This window comes from Biomphalaria glabrata, chromosome 9 (genome assembly GCF_947242115.1).
Source record: "Biomphalaria glabrata chromosome 9, xgBioGlab47.1, whole genome shotgun sequence".
Classification (NCBI taxonomy): Eukaryota; Metazoa; Mollusca; class Gastropoda; family Planorbidae; genus Biomphalaria; species Biomphalaria glabrata.
The window spans coordinates 7,205,554-7,228,655 of NC_074719.1; the positions used below are offsets into that span (position 1 = coordinate 7,205,554).

General features: G+C 38.1%; 1 protein-coding gene across 1 annotated transcript; it reads left to right on the forward strand.

The window, feature by feature from the left end:
* The first annotated feature begins 15,801 nt into the window (after positions 1-15,801).
* On the forward strand, positions 15,802-18,954 carry LOC129928167 (uncharacterized). Its single transcript, XM_056041181.1, has 3 exons — positions 15,802-16,038; positions 16,758-18,802; positions 18,916-18,954. The coding sequence occupies exons 2-3, from the start codon at positions 17,945-17,947 to the stop codon at positions 18,952-18,954; spliced, it is 897 nt and encodes a 298-aa protein (XP_055897156.1). The 5' UTR covers positions 15,802-16,038; positions 16,758-17,944.
* Positions 18,955-23,102: the final 4,148 nt, after the last annotated feature.

Consider the following 23,102-nt stretch of genomic DNA (forward strand, 5'->3'; position numbering starts at 1 on the left):
TAATCACACAGATATGTTAAGTGGTAGGATCATAGCGCATTCAGAAAGCTAAAGGCATGAAATTGAGCTAAACAAAAAACTATTGGTAAAACTATTTCTAATCACACAGATATGTTAAGTGGTAGGATCATAGCGCATTCAGAAAGCTAAAGGCATGAAATTGAGCTAAACAAAAAACTATTGGTAAAACTATTTCTAATCACACAGATATGTTAAGTGGTAGGATCATAGCGCATTCAGAAAGCTAAAGGCATGAAATTGCGCTAAACAAAAAACTATTGGTAAAACTATTTCTAATCACACAGATATGTTAAGTGGTAGGATCATAGCGCATTCAGAAAGCTAAAGGCATGAAATTGAGCTAAACAAAAAACTATTGGTAAAACTATTTCTAATCACACAGATATGTTAAGTGGTAGGATCATAGCGCATTCAGAAAGCTAAAGGCATGAAATTGAGCTAAACAAAAAACTATTGGTAAAACTATTTCTAATCACACAGATATGTTAAGTGGTAGGATCATAGCGCATTCAGAAAGCTAAAGGCATGAAATTGAGCTAAACAAAAAACTATTGGTAAAACTATTTCTAATCACACAGATATGTTAAGTGGTAGGATCATAGCGCATTCAGAAAGCTAAAGGCATGAAATTGAGCTAAACAAAAAACTATTGGTAAAACTATTTCTAATCACACAGATATGTTAAGTGGTAGGATCATAGCGCATTCAGAAAGCTAAAGGCATGAAATTGCGCTAAACAAAAAACTATTGGTAAAACTATTTCTAATCACACAGATATGTTAAGTGGTAGGATCATAGCGCATTCAGAAAGCTAAAGGCATGAAATTGCGCTAAACAAAAAACTATTGGTAAAACTATTTCTAATCACACAGATATGTTATTGTTGGTCTAGATCAGTGGTCTTCAACCTTTTTTGGCCTACCGCCCCCTTTTTCGAATTATTTCTTTAAAAAAATCCGCAAGCGCCCCCCTCTAAGAAAAACACTTATAAAGAAGCGTGAGAAGGCAAATTTGAACAAAATATCATCTATTTATTAATTTTATGCTGTCACTTATCCCGCTTGAAAGACGACCGCATGCCAAAGGCGATTGTTGTGAACTCCTTGGCCTATGACTGACGAACTTTGAGGAGGACTGAGTTACAGAGGTGCCCCCCTCCCCCGTGAGCGCCATAAAGATTTATTCAGGCGCCATTTCGCTCTCACTGGCATAGAGGAAAGTACCTGGCAGCATTCTCTGGCAGGAGATAGCCTCTGAGAGAAACAGTTGGAGAGCTCTTACAAAAACTGCGGGACAAACATTTGAAACTCAAAGAAAAGCCATTATTGAAGACAAAAGACGGAAAGAAAACTTAAATAGAACACCAGCATACAACGGCTTTGTCTGCATAATATTCGGGAAAATATGTAGGTCGCAGTTGGGTTTGTGTAGTTATGTAAAACACTGGACTCAGCCGTAATCTTCGGAATTAAAGGCAAAAACAGCCAATATTATCATTATACAAAAATTATATCAAATAATTTGCAGTGATTACACACAAAAATTGTAAAGACTTTCTTTAAAATCCTAAGAATAGTCTCCGTTTAATTTTTTGAATATTAGGGCCTACTGTTTTTAGGTTTAATAGTAAATTTAGTTTTATTTTTTAATATAAATATTATTATTGCTGAATTCACTACAAAAAGAAATCAAGCTAATGGATACCTTGTGCCCCATGCAATCTGACAATATTAGGAATTTTAAGCTTTAAATTTGCCAAAGTAAGGCAAAGGTCTCTTCTAGTGGCTACATCCAGTCTATTTCTTTGCTTATTCATTAACTTTGTAACGTACTAAATCTAGGTTTACTGAAAAGCTAAAACATAATTCCAATTTCGACCACAGTTTTGGAATTTTACTGAAACATTTAAATGCAGCCACATCTTTGTTGTGCCTCCAGGGGCGTAACAAGGAATTTTCATCGTTTGGGGCTAGGGGGCTTGACATCTTTGGGAGCCGCTGCATTTTGCTTTATATTTGGCCCCCTTCCTTAAATGGGGGCCCGGGGGATTTTTAAACTTCCCCCACCCGAGCTACGCCACAGTGTGCCTCCTATGTTTACATTCTTTTTACTGAAGACATAGTTTTGTAAATCTAATTTTTCATGCAACTCAATTTGAACATCAGTAACAGATGTTTAATAATTGTCATTTATATATATATATATATATATATATATATATATATATATATATATATATATATATATATATATATATATATATATATGTTTAATTTTTAGAAGCGAATCTTATTTTTCATAGAGCATTGTTATGTGAATTGCATAGATATCGGTGTCATTAGGCAGTAATTCATTTGTCAACAAACAAGTTATGTGAGATTGTAAAACTCTGTAAAATAGATTTAATATCACGATAAAAGAGAAAATGATATTATCAATAAAAGTCAATCTCTTTCCTAGCAGTCGGAGGTTCGTTTCATTCATTTGCGTTAGATGCCTACCATGTAAAACAATTTTTTTTTTAGCCTGCTTTAAGTCATCGCCATCCATTGAATCTTCCCGTTTCTCAAAAACAAAATAATTATTTAAGAGCTTAAAAAAACGAGCCATAACAATTAACAAACCCATTTCGAAATCCAGCGAACTTCATTTTACAACAAGAGTCTAACACCTTTTTTATCATTTGTTTCATAAAACTATTGAAAGATGCGCTTATTTTAGGCATGGATTTGTATTTTATTTACAGTTGTATAATTAGATTCAAATAGAAATGAAATTGCGGGCTAAACTTTTCTTGTGTATCATAACTCACAATGTGAATAGTGAATAGATTTGTTCTTTATTCTATATTACCTATGAAGTCATTGTAGCATCCAACCACTGATGGTTTTCTATATGTCCTCATAAGCTACATAACTAGACAATTTTGAAATAATATTTCATCTCTAACAGAAAAAAAAGTCTATTTGTGTTACATATGTTTTAAAATAAATTTAGTTTTAATCAATTTTTCAACAATGTCATAAAAATTTTTAAAAGCTATAAGAAGCCATTAAAACATATCCTGCTTTACCGGTTTTTTTTTTGTTTTTAATATTGTTTTAATTGTAGATTTTTATAATTGTTCAGGAATATTCTTAAATTATTTTTGGATATCGCTATAAGTTCGTGAAGTCGACTTGGTTTCATAACCTCATCTGAAAATGCCATCAAAGTAGAACTTACTTTTATTCTAGTGGCAATTCACTAAATCTCAAGGAAATATTACATGACATACCAGTGAGTTTTCGTAACAACATTTTATCAATGTTTTTTGTTTTTAAAAAGTTAAGTTATTCTGTTAAATGTTACCTTTAATGTTTTTTTTTTTGCAAATAACATTTACATATCAATATATTAACATATGTAGATAAAATAAAATATAATCTAAAAGGCGTATTACCTACTTTGTTTCTCAAATCTTAAATGTTTATACGCGCGAAATCCTAGGACAATAAATATTCACTAATCACAGCAAAAGAGTAAGAATTTAACAAGATTACAAAGACAGTTTGTGTGGAAACACAAACTCAAAATCGGCCGCCGAAGTGGTCCACCCAGGCAGGCTTCAATATTTTCAGAAAGAACATCCAAATGAAATTATATCAAAGACAAATGAGAGATAAGAATGGAGAAAGAAGGTTGACAGATCTTGTGTAGTGCCCCAACGGTACAGCAGATAAAAGGATAGGTACAAGTGAATGCAAAGTTAGATGTGAACCTGGCCTAACTACTTCCCCTTTCAGACCTTGTGGTCTATAGGGCAGATGATGTAAAGTTCATCTGTTTTTGTGGCCTAACTGAAGTCTTATAATTGATGTAATTGTTTTGAAAAGGCCGAATCTCTTATTCGAATGATGAAAATTCGCGATGGAGAATAAAAATCCACAAAAATGAAGTTTACAAGATTACTATTCGTTTTAAGTTAGGTCTAACTTATCATGCATACTAATTAGCTTTTTCTCTTTAAAAAAAACTGCTTGCATAACTGATTTTAAAAATTAGATTTTTCGCTTTCAGAAAAAAAAAAGTAGCCGTTGCATCAGAACTTTGAATGGTCTCAAATATTGTGATGTCGGATTTTCAATATCTTTTCTAGTTTACGAGATCTAAACGGGACGGACGGACAGACGGACAGACATTTCGCACAAAACTAATAGCGTCTTTTCCCCTTTCGGGGGCCGCTAAAAATAGAAAATGGGATTCCCGAACTCAATTTCTAACGCTGTTTCTGTTCTTAAATTAAAAGCAAGTTAACTATAATTTGTCTATATTTAGTTTCCCAGCTATAATGTTCAAGAACTTTTAAATTTGTTTTGTTTCAGAGCACCTTTAGATTCTTCTTTCCGCCTTTATGCCCAGCGCCCCCTTACCGCCCCATTGTGTGCCCAGCGCCCCCCTACCGCCCCTTTGGCTCTCAGCGCCCCCCAAAATCTCGAAAACGCCCCCTAGGGGGCGATATCGCCCCCGTTGAAGACCACTGGTCTAGATCTAGTGCACATTTCATTAAATGACTGATCCAAACAAACTGATACAATTATACTTATAAGCTTTGTTTTTTTTTTTTTTATAAAGTACCGTCTTTCATTTTGTTTTCTTCTTGTAATGTTGAACTGACAATGGACCTCATTCACCAATCGTAAACAAACAACATTTAGTCACGTGATCTTATTGATAAAACAATGGGGGGAAAAACTGTCACGTGACAACCATCATGAATTAAACATGAGATCGTAAATTATATAGAAGAGATAAAGCACCACGTGGCTAAATGGTGTTTGTTTACGATTGGTGAATGAGGTCCATTATAACACACAACGGTACTGTAAAACAAAGTTTTCTTCGGGATAATAAATACTAGTCCAACGATTTTCTACAACCACATACTGAAAGTGACTATAATTTGACTTCTATTGACTAATCACGAATGTCGTTAGGAATGTAAGCCTCACGAACAGGTCCAACGGGAATAGCGTGAACTTCACCAGCTCATTTGTTTACGCTCACAAAGGCATGACGTCATTTGCACGATTTATTTCCAGAGTGACCCAACGCTTTTATTTATTCGGAATCGTAAATAAAGCAAAAAGTAATGGCGCAGGATTTTTCACTCAATGACTGGGGGGGGGGGCGGATGACCTAATTTAGCAGCACTGTATACTTCTTCTCATTCCTAGCTCATGGGCTCAGTAACAACCTAGTTCTATAGTATGAAGATGAAATAACCGAATGAGAACTGATGTATACAATAGCAAGAGGCTTGTCAGAATAGGAGCAAGAAACTTGGACAATATAGTCTACATGTGGAAAACTCAATTTTTTTATTTATTTTTTTTTTTTTTTGGTTATCTGTATGATCAAACTCTAATTGTTCGGTATTAAAATGTCCGACATTCATATCTTATCTTATAAAATACAGACGTTGCTTCAAAAGAAGACGTGTCCGTAGGTCGATCTAGTCATGCATGTTAATCAATGAGTTCGATTCTGCCAAGTCATTAGTTTTCCTGGTTGACTTAGGCAACCCATTCCATGCTCTAATAACACTAGGGAAGAAGGAGCATTTGTATACATTTGTCCTAGCACATGGAACGAGAAATGTGCCTTTATCTTTGTGTCTTTCTGAGTATTTTATTAGGTTTTGTTTTTGTATTTGAAGATTATGGTTCAGTGTTTTATGTTCCATTGCTACTTTAAAGTCTTCTTTCCTGAAGGGTACCTTTAACATTAACGATTTTACGAATGGTGTTAGTCTAATCACATGTGAATATTCGTTTGTTATGAATCTCACTGCTTTATTGTGTGTCTGTTCCTTTAATAAGAGTATTAAAAAATAATTTAAAAAATTAAGCATGTAGAATATCTAGCAAGGGAAACAGGTCCGACAAATCTTGTTCACAACTCATGGCAGGAGACTACTGATTTTCTGTTCTCTCCCCTTCCCTCGTCGTTGACAACATTCATGATAGGTCTTAGCTACGAAGTTATCAGGTCATGACAGGTGATGCGAACATTACGAACCAGGTGGAGAGGATACCTCACATTTCATCATTCAATGCAATCCTCAAGAAGATGTAAAGTCTCGTAGTAGCATTACTTCTGACTTATTCCATTCTATCAATAAGTCATGTATCTTACATCAATACTATCCCACGCTATCAATAAATCATGCATATTCTACATTATTCCATTCTATCAATAAGTCATGTTCTACTTCATTGATTCCCAATATATTTAGATAACTTTTATATTAATCAAATCCGCCATCTAATATATAAAAGATATGTCATATTTCAACCTACGTTACTCAAAACGTCGTGTATATCCAATGATATAAAAGGTCTGTAGTTACATTCTGAACAAAGCACTCTCTTTAAAATTGTGTATATATATATATATATATATATATATATATATATATATATATATATATATATATATATATATATATATATATATATATATATATATATATATATATATATATATATATATATATATATATATATATAATAAATTGAATAAATCTACCGCCTTTCATTTTTTAAAGATAGATTATACTTTAAAGTTTCCCAAGAATAACCTAGTTTTAATATGATAGTTGACTGTGTGAAACTTTGAGGCTGTTGGAATAAATTGATAGAGATATGGAAAAACAGAGCATAGAGAGACGATCTAGGCCCAAACAAAAATGTACTGAAGCCAAGTATAAAGCATCAATCACTATAAACAACCATTTTATTCGCCAGTGTCGTACGTACTAGCCGGGAAAGTATTAGAGACCTATGTAAGTGATGTACTCTAAGCAAGCCCGTTGTTAGACTCTACACTCTACACAGAAGAGTGATTAACGTCTACTGCTTAGTGAGTACTGACTGTAGAGAGTTGCCTGTCCCTGCTTGGATGCCTAGCGGTAACTCTACCTATCGTCTGCCCAACACATAATGGATGCTACTTGTACTAACAGCAAGTCTACGGCCAAGTCTAGATTGACATGTCGTGTCAGGAAGCTAGAGACTGGTGAAGCCAGAGACTAGTGAAGCCAGAGACTTGTAAAGCCAGAAAGTAGTGAAGCAAGAAAGTAGTGAAGCAAGAAAGTAGTGAAGCCAGAGACTAGTGAAGCCAGAAAGTAGTGAAGCCAGAAAGTAGTGAAGCAAGAGACTAGTGAAGCAAGAGACTAGTGAAGCAAGAGACTAGTGAAGCAAGAAAGTAGTGAAGCCAGAGACTAGTGAAGCCGAGACTAGTGAAGCCAGAGACTAGTGAAGCCAGAAAGTAGTGAAGCCAGAAAGTAGTGAAGCCAGAGACTAGTGAAGCCAGAGACTAGTGAAGCCAGAGACTAGTGAAGCCAGAGACTAGTGAAGCCAGAAAGTAGTGAAGCCAGAGACTAGTGAAGCAAGAGACTAGTGAAGCAAGAAAGTAGTGAAGCCAGAGACTAGTGAAGCCAGAGACTAGGGAAGCAAGAGACTAGTGAAGCCAGAGACTAATGAAGCCAGAGACTAGTGAACCTAGAGACTAGTGAAGCAAGAGACTAGTGAAGCAAGAAAGTAGTGAAGCCAGAGACTAGTAAAGCCAGAGACTAGTGAGGCCAGAGACTAGTGAAGCCAGAGACTAGTGAAGCAAGAAAGTAGTGAAGCCAGAGACTAGTGAAGCAAGAAAGTAGTGAAGCAAGAAAGTAGTGAAGCCAGAGACTAGTGAAGCCAGAGACTAGTGAGGCCAGAGACTAGTGAAGCAAGAAAGTAGTGAAGCAAGAGTCTATGGAAGCAAGAGTCTATTGAAGCCAGAGACTAGTGAAGCAAGAGACTAGTGAAGCCAGAGACTATTGAAGCCAGAGACTATTGAAGCCAGAGACTAGTGAAGCCAGAGACTAGTGAACCTAGAGACTAGTGAAGTAAGAGACTAGTGAAGCCAGAGACTAGTGAAGCAAGAAAGTAGTGAAGCCAGAGACTAGTGAAGCAAGAAAGTAGTGAAGCCAGAGACTAGTGAAGCCAGAGACTAGTGAACCTAGAGACTAGTGAAGTAAGAGACTAGTGAAGCCAGAGACTAGTGAAGCAAGAAAGTAGTGAAGCCAGAGACTAGTGAAGCAAGAAAGTAGTGAAGCCAGAGACTAGTGAAGCCAGAGACTAGTGAAGCCAGAGACTAGTGAGGCCAGAGACTATTGAAGCCAGAGACTAGTGAAGCAAGAAAGTAGTGAAGCAAGAGTCTATGGAAGCAAAAGTCTATTGAAGCAAGAGACTAGTGAAGCAAGAGACTAGTGAAGCCAGAGACTAGTGAAGCCAGAGACTAGTGAAACCAGCGTTGCGTTGAAAATGTTCCAGACAGAGTAAATACTTCATGTAGAAAACACTGACATTGAGACATATATAGTTCTGCGAGTTCTGCAAAGGTTAAGCTTCAAATACTAAACGGTCATTTGGTATGTCGCATTGGTACCGTGGAATCAACAAGTCCAGTGCAATAAAAATCATAGACTGGTCAATCGTGCTATAGTGCTTGTGATATAGTGGGATGAAAGGTTGACACATGTTCAACACTATGAAGAAGACTAGAACGGCCATGTGGTGGGAAAATGTTGTAGCGGACTGATCTGTCACATTAATAATGTATTCATCATGTGAATTTGTTTTTAAATGGCCTACACTACATATATTGTGTTCCTTGTTCCATTTTTCCATGAGACTCTCCATTCGATCTCCCCCCCCCCCCCCCCGTTTCATTTACTTGAAACGCTTTTTCCCATGTCAGCACCCATCATATCAAAAACCAAAAAGCTTTCCTTTCACTAAGTAAATATACACAGCATGAGTCCGAACCATTGGCCGCCAGACTGCCAGGTTCACGGTCAAACCGACACTCGGAAGACATTTCGCAACAAAGAACTCGGCTCCTTCATTCATTCGTTTTTGTTTTTTCCCTGAACATCTAGATCACTTTTTTTTTTTTTTTTACTTTTGTCTTTATTGAGCGACGACATAACACCTGCATAAAATAGCCACTCCGATGTCTTCAAAGAATTCAAATATTTGAGAACCCTTATTTAGAGTTGGATAGAGGGACCTTGGTCATGTGGAGACAGTACGCATGGAGCATTAACAAAGTATTGGACAACAGTTACCTACATGACCATTATAAAGTAAGAAACTTTAGACAATCTTAGACTCTAAATAAGACTTTGGCCAATCCTACACATTTATGTCTATGTCAATAGATCTAAACCAATGTACTAACTAGTCTTACACTCAAGAATTCAAGTTGGTATAAGATAAGTGTTCAATGAAGTCGCTTCGGCGCCTTGTTTTAGACGTAAAGATTATGACCTACTAAACTAATTCAAAAACTGTGTTGCAGTACTATCAAACAGGATAAAATGTCATTCCTAGATGTCTGATAAGGTCATGTGAACCAAGTGTTGTTGAAGGTCGTTGACCTGTAGCACCAGATTGCTAGTACAACTACAACGATGTAGACGTATACAATTCTTAATATAGAACTTCAAATAACTTGAACAAACTTCTTTTTTTTTTTTAAACAAAACTAAATGTAACTTTTATAACAATATAGACAAATTCACTTGAGATGAACTAAAGTGATATATTTAAATGTACATAACTCACTATCAAAACACATCCTTACACTATGGCATGCTGGAATGGTCTCTCGATCTTAACAGAGATTATGACAGAGCCGCTTATCTTGCATGATTCAACAAAACAAACAATTAATGCTCCCTTTCTTCATCATCTAACAATTAATGCTCCCTTTCTTCATCATCTAACAATTAATGCTCCCTTTCTTCAGCATCTAACAATTAATGCTCCCTTTCTTCAGCATCTAACAATTAATGCTCCCTTTTTTTCAGAATCATTTTTGAAACACACACACACACCATTACATAGACCAATCAAGATTTCTAGATCTTAGTATTGATGAACAGAATTGAAACAAAACCTTTGAAAAAGTTTATTAGGATCTCGCTAATTAAGTTTTTTCAGGCACATATATATCATATATTTCATGAATGATGGAAACAAATCAATGACAAGAATCCAATTTGTATGTTATATGCGACAAAAAAAAAAAACTTTATTAAAGACCTTTAGCTATGGAGTCAGGATTTCCTGACAGATAGAACAAACCGTAATAACAAATAGCTCCATATCAATATTAATAATAGTAAAATCACATGTACATGAAGGAACAGTCTGAGGGCATGAAGGAACAGTCTGAGGCAGTCTGAGGGCATGAAAGAACAGTCTGAGGGCACACTAAAGTTTCTAATTTACATAAATGACCTAGTTGCATTAGTTTTTGAACAAATGTCAGATTATTAGCAGAGGGTTGCATAATTTATCGAACAATAAAAACAACATACTGGAATTTCAAAGAGAATTAGAAGAATGACAGAAATGGAAATCAAATTAAAGCATCTTTTTCCAACAAAAAAAAACATCCAGTTATTAAGAGTAAACAAAAAAAAAACTTTAAACAAATAAAAACTACTTATTTTATTCATGGTTAACCAGATACACAAACTAAAAACTTAAGTTAAATGAAAATTATAGAATCCCAATATTGATGACATGATTATAAAATCAAACAAAGCATCAGTGTTGTTGTTTTTTTAATTCTACAAATCAAATATGAACATAAAACTAAAATGCTAACCTGATTAGACCAATATAAGAATATGTTTGGGTCTGTATGGGACCCCTCAACTCTAGAAAACTTAAGAAACTAGAATAGACGCAGAATAGAGCCGTGATATTTTAAATAAATAATCACATTTGACTAGAATAACACCATTAGTAGAATCGTTACATTTAGAGACACTTCAGTACAGAAGACTTAAAAGTAAACTAGCAATAATACATAAAACACTGAACTATAACTTACAAATACAGAAGCACAACCTAATAAAATAGAGAGGAGACATAGATAAAAGCGCATTTCTTTTTCCATATGCTAGGACGAATCCGTACAACTGCTTCTTCTTCAGTAGTACGGGTTTCCTGAATCAGCCCCGAAAATCAATCATATCAGAGTGTAAATCTCTAATTCTCAAGCCTGACTAGACTGACACCTGAGTACGCGTAACACGTCATTATCTTCTGTTCAAAACAGACGTCTGTATGGACAAGAAAGCGGTAAGCAAACTTCGAAGGTAAAGTGATGTTTGGTATAGTCGATAACTTATAAAAGTCCATTACAGTTAAACTCCGAACGGAATAAATAGCCATACTTACGTCATCAAAATATGTGTTCCACTTGCTAGACACGTTGCCACGGTCTCCTTGAAGCTTTAAAACTGCTCGCTCTGAAAATAGAACACACACAAAGTTGATGACGACAAAGTTGAGTAAGTTTAAAAAAAACAAAAAGCATGCCAACAATCAAGACTACTTGGTGGCCTAAAAAAAAATGTAACCCCAAGCGATGTTTGAGTAATCCAACGAGCTATTTCAACCAATGGCAAATATTCTTATATCTTTGAGATGAAAATCCATTTGGAAAAAAAGGAGGGGGAAGATCAAGAATTGAACTATTCAACAAAACACAAACTCAAAATCGGCCCCCGAAGTGGTCCATCCAGGCAGGTAAAAAAGGCAGGTTTCAATATTTTCAGAAAGAATACCTGAATGAAATTCTATCAAAGGCAAATGACAGAGAAGAATGGAGAAAGAAGGTTGACAGATCCTGTGTGGTGCCCCAACGATTCAGCAGACCAAGGGATAGGTGAAAGTGAAGGTGAAGTTAGATGTGAACCTGGCTTAACTGATTTCATATAATGATCTGATTGTTTTGTAGAGGGCCAATCTCTTATTCAAAGCCTCATAAAAAAAAAATATTTTTAAAAATCCTTAGTTAGGTGTTTTATAAATGCTGTACTGCCCTGCAGTTCACGCGATTATATGAAAAAATACTTATTAATTGTTGTTTTAAATCATGTTCCACTGATATTTAATAGATTTTTCTCTGAAAAAAAAAGTAAAAAAATATATTTGTAAACGTAGTAGTTAGTATGACAGCGCTTATATAACGTAGCAATACATTTGTAAAAAAAAAAAAAATTTGACAAAAAATCTAAAACCGTTTGCATAAATGTGTTTAAAATATTGTGAATAACCATCTCCCTTACTAAATATCCTCCTGTGTTTGTTACTATTAATAGTGAATAGTTGTAAAAAATTGTCTATTTTTATGAAAAAAAAAAACTGCTTGCATAGTTGATTTACAAAATTTAATTTTTCACTTTCAGAAAAGAAAAAAGTAGCCGTTGCATCAGAACTTTGAAAGGTCTAAAATATCATGATATCAGATTTTAAATATCTTTTCTAGATTACGAGATCTAAACGGGACGGACAGACATTCCACACAAAACTAATAGCGTCTTTTCCCATTTCGGGGGCCGCTAAAAAAATCAGGTTCATGCCCGTAAAACTTAATGTACGAGTTCTAGACGTGGGACATACTCTATTGACTATTTAAGTGTAATCCAAAGATCAACCGAAACAAAGTACCATTGGATGAAACCTGGTTGACTGCCTGGCCATGTCGACTCGATTGCCCCCGGGTTAGTCAATCTTTGTTAAACATCAAAGGCTACAACATTTTGTATTCAGTTCAAATCTAACGGAAGGGGACAACAATATATAGCCTGGGAACTAATCAACGGGCGTAGCCGGTGGGCAATGCTAGTGAATTCATACAGAAAAAAAGTAACACAGAAAGTTGATCCAATGTGTTAATTGCACTGTCTCTTGGGGTGATACAAGACTTATCAATGAGATGATGAAAAAAAAAACTAATTACTACTGTAATAACTGACCGAGTTTAAAAAGAAACTTGACAAGCGACCAGGTTTGTTAACGAAGCCAATCTTCACATCCGCAAGAAGCCAGATTTAGCATACTACTTTCGTGTCGCATCTAAATCTAGTTTACATCTTTTAATTAGAGAAAATTGTTGGCTTCATTTTTCCAGCTATCTCCGCGTGGCTTCAAAAACTCCAAGTCAGTAATTATCTATTAGCCAGGCTGTAGGCCAGTTTTTTGGAACTGTTTATGCCGAAATGTAAATCCTTTAATCAGTTAAAAAAAAAAAAAAGCATCTAGATATAAGACCGGCATCACATGACACTAGTCTAACGCTAATGAGAGGAATTAGAATAAGGAATGGCCGAGACCATAGCAAGAGCCCAGGCGGTGATCAAAGATATCTGTATTAAGAAGGAAGGACAAATTAAATGCCCATGGATTTTAATAAGATATTTGTAGATGTTTATAGAGTAGGCCTTATCTTTATGTGTTCTATTGAATGAAGCCATGTTTCCAAGAAATACGGGTGTCAGAACTATCAGATAATGACTGAGGCGATGTTTTATTTTGAGATAACAGAGTTCTAGATCTTGAAGCTAGATCTAGACTAGATCTAGACTAGGTTTAGGTCTAGACTAAATAGACGCTAGATAAAGATCTATAACTAAATCTATAGCCTAGACTACAGTCTACAATCTAGACTAGATCTAGAAATCTAGACATAGATCTAAACAAAATCTAAATTTCTTGACTAGTTCTAGATATGATATAGATCTAGTCTACATCTAGACTAGATCTCTAGACTAGTTATTGATCTAGATCTAGAGCTAGACCTAGGTCAATTTTATGATCAGGATAATAGGCCTTATACTGGGTTACAGTGCACTTATGCTGTTCGCATCAGATTCACTTCTTGATGTGAAACTACTGCTTACATAAAAAATAAATCTGCACCCCTAAGCTATAAGAGACATAAACTATTTTCTTAATGGATTATAAATGTAATTTTTTTCAAATTGTTTAATACTATTAAATTTAAATCTAGATCTATGTCTGGCCTCTATATACTGTAATTAAGATTGTTGTCAAGTGTATAGCCTAATGGGGATATGTGAAAACTGCGCGCTATAAGAGTAGGTCGTTTTTTTTTTTTTTGAACGTACTATTGAAACGAAGTTCGTATTAAAATTCTTTTGAAAAACAACATTTGAATCAGTTTTCTATTCTATGAATTAATTAATAAATGGAAAATCTATTTTATAATGATCCATTGATACTTTTTCAATTGTGACCTTAGATGCAATTTTTTTGTACCAATGCGCGAATCTATGACTGAAGTTTGATTTATCAATGAAGAAGCCTGTGAACTTTTTAATAAGACTTACTTCCCCTGAAGTTTTTCATTTAAAAGTGGTGTAATTGTTTTAAAAAATCTGCTTGCATATATAATTTTAAAAATTAGATGGTTCACTTTCGGAAAAGTCAAGAGTAGCCGTTGCATCAGAATTTTGAATGATCTAAAATATCATGATGTCTAATTTTCATTTTCTCTTCTAGTTTTTGGGATCTAAACGGGACGGACGGACGGACAGACAGGCCACAAAAAACTAATAGCGTCTTTTCCCCTTTCGGGGGCCGCTAAAAAAAAGACATTAGGTTACTAGAAGAGTAACAAGATCTATACAGTCTATATATGTATTCACGAAGCCGACTCCCCATTATTCGTGTTAGACCGATCCTGTCCAATAATATTGAGCCAGCCTGTTAAACAGACATTGGACCTTTCAAAGTTCAATATCTGATCTTTGTTTCTTGTATTTTAAATAGCAGAATGTATCTTTTTTTTTAGCATACCATCAAAAAACAAACATCAAAATAGCCACGTTTAAAGATTAAGTCTTAGGTATATGCATGTTTAAGCTTTTTTTTTTTAACTGTTGAATTGTGTAATTGAAGTTTTCAAGAGGATGACTAGGGTGGCAACTATTTGGATCATCAAACATTATCCAACACTGAGTAGATTACATAAAACTACAGTACTGCATTCTGTATGAAAGTACCAGTAAAATGTGTTTCCCTAACACCCTACAATTGAAACTACTTGACACAAATTTAGAACCGTCCTGTCAGCGCCAATCACGATTAGAGCCTTGTAAGAGATAAGACGCTCATCTGAGAGGCCGTGACATGTAAAGTTGGTTGATGATAAAATATGCGTCCAACAAACTAATCATTCCAATGTCAGCGTTTATTATACCCCCACTGCTAAGTCTGTCTGATACTTCCAGTGTCTTCAACTCAACATTCTGAGACGTGAGAGTGTGACGTCACGTTTTGTACATGGCATCAGTACAGCTAGAGCCATATATAAACAATCGTTTGTTCAATTGCCCGTGCAAGATTCAAGTGAAGATTTGCTAACTAAAAGTTATTCGGTTATCTGCACTTTCTTTCCATTTTCAACTTTCAGTTTTACAATGTTAAGGTGATGACTAAAAGTGAAGCAGACACTTTGTTATGGTGACAGCTGGTCTATACTAACTTACTTTGTTATGGTGAAAGCTGGTCTATACTAACTTACATTGTTATGGTTGTGACAAGTCAAAAACTCGCTGTCAGAGTCACTCAAAATTATCACAGCATTAATTATTATTTTTCATTATTTATTTATTTTATTTTAATTATTTCCCCATCCTACCCCTAAATTATTCACCCGCCACACCTTTCCGCTCCAGGCTAGACTTAGTTGACCACCTTGGAGATAGCTAAGGCGCGTCCTTTCATTTATCTGCCCTTGATCGGGGAAAGGTAGACACACAATCTCTTTTGTCTTGCCCGCCGGATGTCTGAAGGACGGTCGCGGTTGACCCCACCTTGGTTTGAATGCAAGCTAATCCTTCTCCCCCCCCCCCTTCTCTCACGCCTCTCTTTGATCTAAGAGATTACACGGGTCAACATACCGCGTGATACACCAAGGTGCGTCGCTTGTCGGACTTCACCCACGTGTAAGCTAATTCTTAGCCTAGGACGTTTCCGGTGTCCGCCCACACTTTTCAGGCATATATATATAGTAAACCAACTCAAATCACCCTCTCTTTCGCATTCGAGCTGAGCTATCGAGTCTGGACTATATCACTTATTCTTTCTCCTAGAGGAATACCTGGTGGTAAGCCGAACTTAATCACAAGTTCCATCTTAATTACTCTGTGTATATTTCAATTGGATTTTTATCATGTGTATTTTGCTTAGTTCATTTATATTTAATTAGTGCATTGTGTATTTCTCACTGGCGTAAGTAGAAAACATAAACATGTGCTATGTATATATTTTAGTATTGCATTAATCTATTAATGCTACGTTGCTCAATTGATCATTGATGCAACCATGTATATATTTGTACATCTTATTTTATTTTCTTTATCTCGGCTGACAACCGTGATAATTTTACTAGCGCACTGATACTGCGTTTAGAGAAGATATATGAATTATCTCCCCTTTACTCCTTTTACTCTAAGGAGAGTTGCGCCGCTTGAAGGGACATTCAAGCACGCTCCATTGTTCTCGACCCACGGTCATATGCAAACAAAGCGTCTCGGTCACTGACCACCGCCCAACTCACCCCCCCCCCTTTTCTTTCTCTATCCACCTGTGGTGTTTATTTGAGATTATTATTTCCCCTGCTATGTACATTTTTATATTATTACTTTACCTTTTATGTACCCTTTTATATTGCTACTATCAGCCATCTATTTTCCAAATCCCCTTTGTCATCATCTCCCCTTTATGCTCTAAAGCAATTTTACCAATCTGACGAATGCACCTCAGTCGAGGGCATCGATAAGATGTATGAGAGACATGTCCTAACTTGTCTTTATTTATCCGCAGCCTCCCTCAGGTGTCTGCCTATTTATCGGATTACTTATCTGCCTATTTGCCTACTGGCCTATCTATGTGCTTAGTGCTAATCAGCGCTGCACTTGCCTAGTTGCCATCAAGAATCACCTATTGCCTAGTTATTGGATCAACGATCTATTTACCTGCAGTTGTGCTTAGTGCTATTCAGCGCTGCATTTGCCTGCGGAGATCTACTCAACTCTACCACTTGGCGCTATCGGCATTGCCCGCCTATTCGACAGCCCACCTGTCAAGCTATTAGGTGCGACGTCCCTATAGATCAGCTCTGTGTGAGACGTCATAGCTACGCCAACCCTCTGCAACTCACTGGACATATCCTGTCAACCACGCTGCCCACGGCAGATCAGCTCTGCCCGCAGTAACCTTGTGCCCACGGTATCCGGCCACCCGCCATACTGTGCCCACTACAGATACTAGAACTTGGGACTGAGACTCCACAAGAGCTATATCGCCGGCGTCCCTCTATCCGCTAGAGCGCCACCTCCAGCTGCAGAACCTCAAGCCAGGACACAGCCAGCTGCGACATCAACAGGAAAACCAGCTAAGTCGGAGGACAAAGTGACATACTCTCTTATTATGTGTAAGAGTGATGATTAAACATAGAATATACTAGAGATAGATGCAAACCCTCCCCCTTTTTATTATTATATGTATATTTATGTAAATAAATATCCTTTATTTTAACTTTTGTATCTATCTTTCATTGCTTTGTCTCGTTGCGTGTCTGCTCCCGATTCATATGCTGATAAGTGGGGGGTGTGATAGCTTTAAAAATAATCATCCCCTAGACATAAAACGTGCCAAACACACGTCACATTTCCCCACCTGTCACATTTTGGCGAGCCCGTCCTGGATTTAACCCATTAGTACAGCAGGCACGAACAGGCAGCAATAACTAAATTCCATATCAATATTTTTTTTTCTCTAAAAATATTTATAAGTATCATCACTTCGCATTATCAAGAGTGTCACTTCTGTCATATTTTTATATTATCATTACAACTGTATTTAATTTGTAATATTTCATTGCAGGAATTTTGTGATTAACGTAGGCAGACACCACATTCCCCTTTTTACTTTTTCTTACATTCAGCGGCTCCTTTCTACAATTTACCTCTCACTATCTTCCACCTCATCCTCTTCCTAATCCAGCCTCTATGACCATGGACTTAGCGGAATTAGCTTCCGATTTCGAGGCTGAAGGAATATTATTGGGATTTGAAGGTCTCGAGTTAGAAGACTACGTACGAAGACAGATTGAAAGGGCACAAAGAATGGAAGAATTGCACAAAGCCCATGAACTAAAAATGAATGCGATTAGGCAGGAAATACTAGAAATCAGACAGCGCTATAGACCGCAGAATTTGGAGCTGAACAGCACACCCGCAAGACAAGACCAGGAAGCAGAGGAGAGTGGAATCATGACTCATGTCGAAACAGAGCACACCGCCCCATCAGACACAGACGTTGCTAATAAAGGTGAAACTACCACACCTGATGCCCCTTCTCTCGACCAGTCCACCTTGTCTACCCAGCCCAACCCTCCAGCTCAGTCTAATAGTTCTGCAAACTGCGACGCTCCATTCCAGCCCCTGCCCTCAAGCAAATCCCAACATAGAAAGGCACCAGCCCAACAACCAGCCTTGCACAAAAACTGCCACTACCCAGCACGTAAGCCTCGTCATGACCAGAACAACCAAGCCCACCGTGACTGCAACGACAGCATGCGTAGCCACAAACCCAACCGCCAAAAGCAGCAGGCCTCACAGCGCATTTCAGTAATGACCGCGGTCCCCAAACCCTCTGTGTCTAATCAGCAAACACGTACTGATAGAACAGCGGGCGACCCATACGTCATATCAATACTGACTGTGGCCCCTGAACACACTGCTCTTGGTCCAACGAAAACGGGAGTCCTACCGGCACTTCCTCACCCTGTCTCATCTTCCCCTGGGATAGAGACCATTCTGGTTAACGGGCGGTACGTCCGGTCCTTATTTGACACAGGCTGTGCGGTAAGTTCAGTTATCTGCAAAGCACTGGTTGATCAGGCTGATCTTACAGATAGAACTGTGACGATTCAGTCCCTTGACCGTGAGATTCCTCCAAAGATTCTTCCTATTGCTAGAGTCCACGTAGAATGCAAGTACGTGCATGGCACCATTGACGCAGCCGTCATGGACACGCCAGTGTATGACTTCATTCTAGGCTCAAAATATGTTCCTCTTGGAGTAGTCAACAAGCCATACTTCTCTCTGCCCGTCGGTAGATCGACGAAGCAGAAACGTGGCAGCAACCAGCCGGTTGGAAGCCCTGGTCGCCACACTAATACGCCTAGTCCCGACTCATCAGCGAAGCTCAAACCACTCCGCCCAGGCATTGACACTGCTAGGAAGTCACGAGTTAAAGTGTGCCCGCGCACTCGTGAGGGTCTACTTGACCCAGGCTACTCAGCCAAAATTAAGCAACATTCCTCTGACATTGACAGTGTCAGGATGCCCCGAGGTAAGATGAACCCTTGCTCTCGTGGTCTCACTCCTTTTCATGGCTCCTCAGCCACCACTCCGAATCAACCTCACCCTGGCATTGATAGTGTCAGGAAGTCACGAGGTAAGCCGAACCATCGCGCTCGTGAAAACACTTCTCACTATGGCTCCTCAGCCCCCATGCGAAATCAACCCTCCCCTGGCATTGACTGTGTCAGGAAGCCACGATGTAAGCCGACTTATCGCACTCGTGGGGACGTTCTCCGGCAGAACTCCACATTCTTTATCAGGCCACTCTTCCCTGACATTGATCGCGTCAGACGATACCGAGGTAAGCTGACCACTTACTCTTGTGAAGGAGCGCCTCACAGCGGCTTCGGAGGTAAGCCCCAACGGGCACACGTGCCTTGGGCACCCCGCCTAAGCCCCAATCACCCTCCCCAATCCGCCCCAGGAAGAAAATATAACTCATCCAATCGCCCAATCTACTCTCCCGAGCAGCCCCACATGTTTCACCCAGGTGACTACATATTCAGGGACGGAAAGTAGACCACGGACAGACTTGGACAGACTCTCCTCCTGGCATGGCTACCCCTTATTTTTCCGGATTTTTTTTTCTAATGCTGTGATAACAACTGATCTTAAAGTTAGAGTGACATCAGTCTGCTCGCACTTTATGGATCTTTCTGCGATAGATCCATCTTGGCGGCGGCGTATGTGACAAGTCAAAAACTCGCTGTCAGAGTCACTCAAAATTATCACAGCATTAATTATTATTTTTCATTATTTATTTATTTTATTTTAATTATTTCCCCATCCTACCCCTAAATTATTCACCCGCCACACCTTTCCGCTCCAGGCTAGACTTAGTTGACCACCTTGGAGATAGCTAAGGCGCGTCCTTTCATTTATCTGCCCTTGATCGGGGAAAGGTAGACACACAATCTCTTTTGTCTTGCCCGCCGGATGTCTGAAGGACGGTCGCGGTTGACCCCACCTTGGTTTGAATGCAAGCTAATCCTTCTCCCCCCCCCCCTTCTCTCACGCCTCTCTTTGATCTAAGAGATTACACGGGTCAACATACCGCGTGATACACCAAGGTGCGTCGCTTGTCGGACTTCACCCACGTGTAAGCTAATTCTTAGCCTAGGACGTTTCCGGTGTCCGCCCACACTTTTCAGGCATATATATATAGTAAACCAACTCAAATCACCCTCTCTTTCGCATTCGAGCTGAGCTATCGAGTCTGGACTATATCACTTATTCTTTCTCCTAGAGGAATACCTGGTGGTAAGCCGAACTTAATCACAAGTTCCATCTTAATTACTCTGTGTATATTTCAATTGGATTTTTATCATGTGTATTTTGCTTAGTTCATTTATATTTAATTAGTGCATTGTGTATTTCTCACTGGCGTAAGTAGAAAACATAAACATGTGCTATGTATATATTTTAGTATTGCATTAATCTATTAATGCTACGTTGCTCAATTGATCATTGATGCAACCATGTATATATTTGTACATCTTATTTTATTTTCTTTATCTCGGCTGACAACCGTGATAATTTTACTAGCGCACTGATACTGCGTTTAGAGAAGATATATGAATTATCTCCCCTTTACTCCTTTTACTCTAAGGAGAGTTGCGCCGCTTGAAGGGACATTCAAGCACGCTCCATTGTTCTCGACCCACGGTCATATGCAAACAAAGCGTCTCGGTCACTGACCACCGCCCAACTCACCCCCCCCCCCCTTTTCTTTCTCTATCCACCTGTGGTGTTTATTTGAGATTATTATTTCCCCTGCTATGTACATTTTTATATTATTACTTTACCTTTTATGTACCCTTTTATATTGCTACTATCAGCCATCTATTTTCCAAATCCCCTTTGTCATCATCTCCCCTTTATGCTCTAAAGCAATTTTACCAATCTGACGAATGCACCTCAGTCGAGGGCATCGATAAGATGTATGAGAGACATGTCCTAACTTGTCTTTATTTATCCGCAGCCTCCCTCAGGTGTCTGCCTATTTATCGGATTACTTATCTGCCTATTTGCCTACTGGCCTATCTATGTGCTTAGTGCTAATCAGCGCTGCACTTGCCTAGTTGCCATCAAGAATCACCTATTGCCTAGTTATTGGATCAACGATCTATTTACCTGCAGTTGTGCTTAGTGCTATTCAGCGCTGCATTTGCCTGCGGAGATCTACTCAACTCTACCACTTGGCGCTATCGGCATTGCCCGCCTATTCGACAGCCCACCTGTCAAGCTATTAGGTGCGACGTCCCTATAGATCAGCTCTGTGTGAGACGTCATAGCTACGCCAACCCTCTGCAACTCACTGGACATATCCTGTCAACTACGCTGCCCACGGCAGATCAGCTCTGCCCGCAGTAACCTTGTGCCCACGGTATCCGGCCACCCGCCATACTGTGCCCACTACAGATACTAGAACTTGGGACTGAGACTCCACAAGAGCTATATCGCCGGCGTCCCTCTATCCGCTAGAGCGCCACCTCCAGCTGCAGAACCTCAAGCCAGGACACAGCCAGCTGCGACATCAACAGGAAAACCAGCTAAGTCGGAGGACAAAGTGACATACTCTCTTATTATGTGTAAGAGTGATGATTAAACATAGAATATACTAGAGATAGATGCAAACCCTCCCCCTTTTTATTATTATATGTATATTTATGTAAATAAATATCCTTTATTTTAACTTTTGTATCTATCTTTCATTGCTTTGTCTCGTTGCGTGTCTGCTCCCGATTCATATGCTGATAAGTGGGGGGTGTGATAGCTTTAAAAATAATCATCCCCTAGACATAAAACGTGCCAAACACACGTCACATTTCCCCACCTGTCACAGTGACAGCTGGTCTATAACTAACTTACTTTGTTATGGTGACAGCTGGTCTATAACTAACTTACTTTGTTATGGTGACAGCTGGTCTATAACTAACTTATTTTGTTATGGTGACAGCTGGTCTATAAGTAACTTACTTAGTAAAAGTTACTGCTAATGTAGGCTTATACTCACTTTTTTAAGTTGTTAAGGCGTGACCTCCGCGATCCCATATCGAAGGTGCCGGTTAAGGTGGCTGCTAGTGTATACTAACTCACCCTGTAAAGGTTACTGCTAGTGTAGGCTTATACTAACTCACTTTGTTAAGGTTACTGCTAGTCTATACTAACTCACCCTGTAAAGGTTACTGCTAGTGTAGGCTTACTAACTCACTTTGTTAAGGTGAATGCTAGTGCATACCAACTCACCCTGTTAAAGTGACCGCTAGTGTATACTAACTCACTTTGTTAAGGTAATAACTACAGTAGCAGTCTTCGGAAAGGTCATTTGGTTTGAATTAATATTTTTTTAAAGCATTTCAACTGGACTGGCCAAAGGTCAAGATGTACCTCTGTGTTTGGATTTGTTTTTTCTTCTTTATATTACAACCCTATAAAAAAAAAACAAAAAAAAACCTCTGGAACTTTATCTCAGGAGAAGTGCTAGAAAAGGGGTCATGATAACCCAGCACACCTTGACTTCACACAGGAAAGTGACGAGAAAGAAGCAACAGTGGCGAATATAGAATTGACATACAACAGATTGCCGGAAAGGGAGGGTTAGAGATCCATATCTAAAATAAAGTTTTTATGAGGGTTAAAGGAGCATGTTATGTATATTGCATACCCCACACACACACACGATACGCAATTCGTTTTACAAGTTTTAAAAGAAAAAAAAATATCCCTACCATTGAAAAGACACAACAGATTTTGGTTTCTTTTTTTTTTCAATCCTTCATGGAATTCTGAAGTAAAG